Source organism: Colletotrichum siamense (genome assembly GCF_013390195.1).
Source record: "Colletotrichum siamense strain Cg363 chromosome Unknown KSG_Cg363_contig08, whole genome shotgun sequence".
NCBI lineage: Eukaryota > Fungi > Ascomycota > Sordariomycetes > Glomerellales > Glomerellaceae > Colletotrichum > Colletotrichum siamense.
This window is the reverse complement of record NW_023501021.1, coordinates 1,107,163-1,112,886: the sequence shown is the minus strand read 5'-3', so window position 1 is coordinate 1,112,886 and position 5,724 is coordinate 1,107,163. Positions and strand designations below refer to the sequence as shown.

The 5,724-nt window shown below is 58.1% G+C and overlaps 2 protein-coding genes across 2 annotated transcripts; one reads left to right on the top strand and one right to left on the bottom strand.

Moving 5' to 3' along the window:
- Positions 1 to 621: 621 nt before the first annotated feature.
- Positions 622 to 1,877, top strand: CGCS363_v011916 (Transaldolase; the record flags this gene model as incomplete). The annotated part of the gene is made up of 4 exons (XM_036643765.1): positions 622 to 691; positions 855 to 1,138; positions 1,201 to 1,584; positions 1,641 to 1,877. The coding sequence occupies 4 exons, from the start codon at positions 622 to 624 to the stop codon at positions 1,875 to 1,877; spliced, it is 975 nt and encodes a 324-aa protein (XP_036490301.1).
- A 761-nt stretch (positions 1,878 to 2,638) lies between these two features.
- On the bottom strand, positions 2,639 to 3,901 carry apaH (Bis(5'-nucleosyl)-tetraphosphatase, symmetrical; the record flags this gene model as incomplete). Its single annotated transcript, XM_036643764.1, has 1 exon — positions 2,639 to 3,901. The coding sequence occupies one exon, from the start codon at positions 3,899 to 3,901 to the stop codon at positions 2,639 to 2,641; it is 1,263 nt and encodes a 420-aa protein (XP_036490304.1).
- Between the last annotated feature and the right edge of the window lie 1,823 nt (positions 3,902 to 5,724).

Here is a 5,724-nt window from a genome sequence, read left to right as displayed (position 1 = left end):
TATGTACGATGTGCTCCTGAATCAGGTCTTCACCGAGAGGAAAAGAGAGCGAGAGACTGTCGAGGATCGCTTGATTTGTCTACTCAGCTTATCATGAATTGACCCCGGCCTCGAGACGATGAGGGGTTGCCGTTGCCGTTGCTATGCGAGAAAAGCGCTGGGGAATCAAGGTGCAGCAGGAGTAGCGTGTTGCAGGGAGAAGGGGTGGAACACGGAGGGAGGTGGGAGGAGGGACCCCGCTCTCCCAATAATTGTTGCTGAATTGGCCGGAGCACTGGAGTCCGGGGCCTTGCCTCCACCGTCTTGACTGTCATGTCCCGTCAACACTGAAGTCTGAACCACTAGAGGGGCACTACCACCGCTAATTGCTCGTTCCCATCCCATCTCCCATAGGTCTGGTGCTCTCTTTCAGTGCTGGGTATGTATCAGCGTTCTGCTGCCGTTCCTCAATTTTTTTGCAGCCACTTCACTCGTGCATGCACCCCCAGAGTGTGGGTCTAAGCTCAACCAAAAGTCTATATATATGTAAATACCTCCACCGCGACTTCACATCATCCCACCTCTTGCATCTCGTCACGTCTCTCAATCCCTCGATTTGAATGATCAATCAAACAATCCAAAATGTCTACCTCTCTCGATCAGCTTAAGGCCACCGGCACCGTCGTTGTCTCCGACTCCGGCGACTTCGCCTGTAAGTTACACCGTCGTCACCCCGCCATCGTTACCCCTCCATCCCCCCAACCGTGGCCGGACACACGCTCCTGGCCAGATGAGCTATTTTTCTCATTGCCGCCTCCCGCAACACCATGAACGCAATACCCAAAGCAAAAGCTGACCGCATTCCCAATCGACAGCCATCGCCAAGTACAAGCCCCAGGATGCCACCACCAACCCCTCCCTCATCCTCGCCGCCTCCAAGAAGCCCGAGTACGCCAAGCTGATTGACGAGGCCGTTGCCTTCGCCAAGAAGCAGGGTGGCTCCGTCGACCAGCAGGTCGATGCTGCCCTCGACGCCCTCCTCGTCGAGTTCGGCAAGGAGATCCTCAAGGTCGTCCCCGGCAAGGTTTCCACCGAGGTTGACGCCCGCTTCTCCTTCGACACCAAGGCCTCCGTCGACAAGGCCCTCCGCATCATCGAGGTACGTTTCTTTGTCCCGCAGTGTCTGACTCCGGACAATCGGATTCTAACAAAGAGAAACAGCTCTACAAGCAGCAGGGCATCGACAAGGAGCGTGTCCTGATCAAGATCGCCTCCACCTGGGAGGGCATCAAGGCCGCCGAGATCCTCCAGCGCGACCACGGCATCAACACCAACCTCACCCTCATGTTCTCCATCGTCCAGGCCATCGCTGCCGCCGAGGCCGGTGCCTACCTCATCTCCCCCTTCGTCGGCCGCATCCTCGACTGGTACAAGGCCGCCACCAAGAAGGAGTACTCCAAGGAGGAGGACCCCGGTGTCAAGTCCGTCGAGACCATCTTCAACTACTACAAGAAGTACGGCTACAAGACCATCGTCATGGGTGCCTCTTTCCGCAACACTGGCGAGATCACTGAGCTTGCCGGCTGCGACTACCTGACCATCTCCGTACGTTACATCCCTGTCACGTTGCTCACCTAGAACTCAACTAACACACTCTCCAGCCCAACCTGCTTGAGGAGCTCCTCAACTCCGACGCTCCCGTCCCCAAGAAGCTCGACGCCTCCAAGGCCGCCTCCCTCGACATCGAGAAGAAGGCCTACATCAACGACGAGTCCCTCTTCCGCTTCGACTTCAACGAGGAGCAGATGGCCGTCGAGAAGCTCCGCGAGGGTATCTCCAAGTTCGCTGCCGACGCCGAGACCCTCAAGGGCATCATCAAGGCCAAGGTCCAGGCATAAATTGCCACAATACCCCAAAAGGCGTGAGCACGCCGAGGAGAGAAAGGAAAGGTGTAACTGGTGCGAGGAGGCAAATTACCCAAATCATGACGTGAGAATGACTTAATGAGACGGATACACACACCCATGGATACAACAGAGGCAAAAAGGGGAAGGCCAGATTGTTGAGGAGGGCGGGCGGTGGATGAATGATATCTTAGAGCGAAGGCAAACATAGCACAAAATCCCGAGATAGATTGCTTGGTTACCAAACCTCTGCGCCCAGCTCTCCGACGAGCTCGTGTGTGTAATCTGACAGCCTTTTCCAGCCAAGTGTATTAGCCGTGATCTAGGATGCGCTACCTAAAAGTGTTGGAATCGAATGAGCGTCTAAAAGTCCGCCTCCAACCAGTGTTGTAGATATTTGAAGTTGTCGTACACGTTCACCCACATGACAAACAATGCAAAGTCTAAGTCATGAAGTGAAAGTCGAAAACGCCAATGGTATTACTATGTTCATTAGGATAAGAGCGGGTTTTCCGCCCGTCTTGTCATGACACCCATTTATACAATCCATTCCCCCAGCCCGTCCGGGCCTGGTGGGAGTTCTGTCTCTAATTCTCTCTCTGCCTGCCTCTCCGTCGCGGAGGAGCACAGAGAACGTTTGTTTCTTTTTGCCTTCGTTGATATGCCTTTCCACATATGCTAATTTTGCTTCTCTTTTCTTTCTTCCTCTTCGCCTGCTCTGTCCAGGGCACACTGCACACACAAACAAGCCGTCATCACCTGCTCTTCTCCTTCTTGCTCTTCTTGTCCTCCTTCTTGCACTTGATGCTCTTCACCTCGTGCTTGACGCCCTCCGCCGTCGCCTCGATGACCAGCGCGCTCAGCTCGCCGCCGTTGACGCAGCCCGAGTCGAGGCCGAAGGTGTACTTGTCGATGTTGAGGCCCTTCTTCGAGTCGTGGCCGTAGGCGACGGCGGTGCGGGGCTCGTTCTCGGGCAGGCTCTTCTGGTGCTTGTTCCAGGCCTTGGGCCAGCTGCTGGAGCCGTCGCGGCGGTCGGTGGGCACGGCGATGACGCGGTCGTCGGGCTTGCGGCGGCGCTCGTGCTCCTGCTCGATCATGTTGTCGGTAATGCCAGGCGCGGCGGTGTGCGTCTTGCGGTATTCCTCGAGGGCGTTCTTGGCCTCCTGGCGGCGGAGCTCCTCGCGCGGGTAGACGAGGCCGCGCATGTTCATGACGGCCCAGGGGTCCTGGGACTTGAGGGCGAGGCCGGGGACGAGGCCGGCGTGGACGACGACGAGGTTGCCTAGGGACTCGATGGTGCCGGCGTCGAGGATGACGGGGAGGGTGGAGAGCCAGTCGATGTGCTTCTTGGAGAGGGACTTGGCGGTGGCGCGCTCGGCGGAGTCGCCGTGGGGGAAGACGGGGAGCTCGAGGTCGTCGTCGGTGTCTTCGTCGGGGTTCTCGTCGTTGTCTTCGTTGGAGGCGGCGGGGCCGTCGACAGGGTTGCCGTGGGCGTCCTCGTCGGCGACGTGGGTCTTCTTCATGTTGCGGTGGGCGAGGAGGACGCGGTCCTCGTGGTTGCCGCGGACGGCGGAGGCGCCGAGGCGCATGGCGAGATCGACGACGCCGCGGGAGTCGGGGCCCTTGTTGACCATGTCGCCGGCGAGGACGAGGTGGTCGCCGCGGGCGGTGTCGAAGGCGAGGTCGGCGAGGAGGGCGTCGAGGGAGGCGCGCATGCCGTGGACGTCGCCGACGATGACGAGGCGGCGGCCCGGGTTCGCGCGGGAGGGGACGTGGCGGTCGGGGAGGGTGGTGATGTGGACGGAGAGGTCGGTGAAGCCCGGCCGGGCGGTCTCACCGTAGGACATGGGCGCGTCCGCGGGCGAGGGTTTCGGTTGAGGTTTTGACTGCTGGCGGCGGATGGAGGGGAGGTCGAAGGAGGCGAGGCGGGCGGCGGCGAGGAAGAGGGTCGTGATGATGAAGAAGGCCGCTATCAGGATGAGGCCGCGCCGCGGGCGGGACGGGGCTGGGAAAGACATGTTGGGTGTCTCGGGGTGTGCGTGTTTCCCCTAGGCCGGTGGTTCTTTTCGGCGGGAGTGTAGGCTTTGGCGGAGACGTCAGAGTCGTTCCTCCTCCTGACGGATGTGCAGGTTGGCAGAAGAGGGGGATTAGGGATTTCGAGGTTGAGGCTCGGTTTGGGTTTGGTGAGGGTGAAGCCTTCCCGTGCGTAGGACCGAGCTAAAGGGGCAAGCTTCGTTTCGGGTGGCTGTTTTCGCTGGGGGCGGCCGGCCGTTGAGATTGAATCTGGGTTTAGGTCGCCTCTGGCTTCGTGTGCCTTATCCCAACGTCGTGGTTTAGGTTGGGGGAAAAGCGTAAATGGTGCCGATGAAGGCGGGACGGAGGAGGGTCGGGGGCGGGAGCGGCGCGCGGGTGGGAACAGATGGGATTTTGAGTTGGGTTCCCTCTTTGCCTCTTATCGGATGCGCTTCCTTCCAGGGGGTTGGTTGGTTGGGTGGATGGATGGGGTTATCGTGAATGCAAAGGGATTGATGTGTGTTCTGGGGCCATATCAAGGAGGTCTGTCGTCGTAATCGTTCGTTAAACCCTGGCGTTTCCGCTTTATTGACCTGGGTTTGGGAAAGGATGAAAATAGACGGCGTGCGGGAGGGCGGGGGGACGTGAGAAAAGGACAGGCGCGAGGAGAATGACAGACAGGTGCAAAGAATAAAGAATACCTCCCAGGCCAAAGGAAAAAGAGGAGGAGGAGTAAGACCAAAAATCCGAGATGCCGTGCAGCAGATTTCGCCAAGGAGAAGAAGGCGGCCAGCGAGCAAATGCCAAAAAATGATGTGGTCCTCCTTCCTGCTGCTGACATTCTGGATTTGGATAATACGGGGCGCAGGGCCAAGGGGCGTGGAGGGGGCCGCTGCCGCGCTGCTCGCTGTTTACGAACAGCCAAGGGGAGCATTTTGGTGGTGGACTGGGAAAGTCGGCACGCGACGTGGCATGCGACCCCTGTCGTCTCCCGCTGGGCGGTCCGTCAGCGGCGTGTCAACGTCCTCTTCCCACCTCAGTCAACCAGTGTCGCTACTGCGTGAAATGCGCTGTAAAGGAACGGATGGGAATTGGGGACTTTCTCTGCTCTAAGATTCCTCGCCTTTTTCGACAGCGACTTTGCTGGGTTCGTCACCGATGATGGGGAATCAGCCCCGGTGCTTAATTTTTCTGCCTTTCGATAATCAACCGCCAAGATAACTCAATTCGTCTTGTGGAGGCTGTAGGAAGTTGGTCCCTATCGCAAACGATCAACAGGGGAGGCTGTGTATCACAGGGCACTTCCCTTTTTCCGCCCGCCGCGAAGATGTTCAACTTAAGCAAAGAAGAGGAATGCCTTGCCTTGCCGTCCTGCCATTGTCTCAGTCCCCAAATTCCGTCCCGTCGCACGCTTACGTATTCCCGCCGCGTTCCGCCCGTATGTCGTGCTACGCTTTCCGCCGCCTGCATGCGCTCTCATTTGTCTTCTGCGTGTATCCCGCCGTCGCTTCATTGAATACCAAGACCTTGGGTGGTCCTATGCCAAGTACGTCATTGCGGCACGGATGGTTCCTTTGTGAAAGACCCCCTGCCTTTTCCTGCAGTCGGTCTCCTCCGGTCTATGCCTTTTTGGAGGGGTTGGGAATTTTGCGTAGAGGAGTGTCAGCGGGACAGACTGCGGAGTTAGGATTATGAGCCGTTGATATTGCCCTCGAGAGATCGTTTGTAGTACACTAGATCGTTACGACGTTGAACGTTATCAAGAGGCTACGACAACTGCGGGCTAAAGGGTCAACGGTTGCTAGCTTTGCCGCTGTGGTTAGTCCAG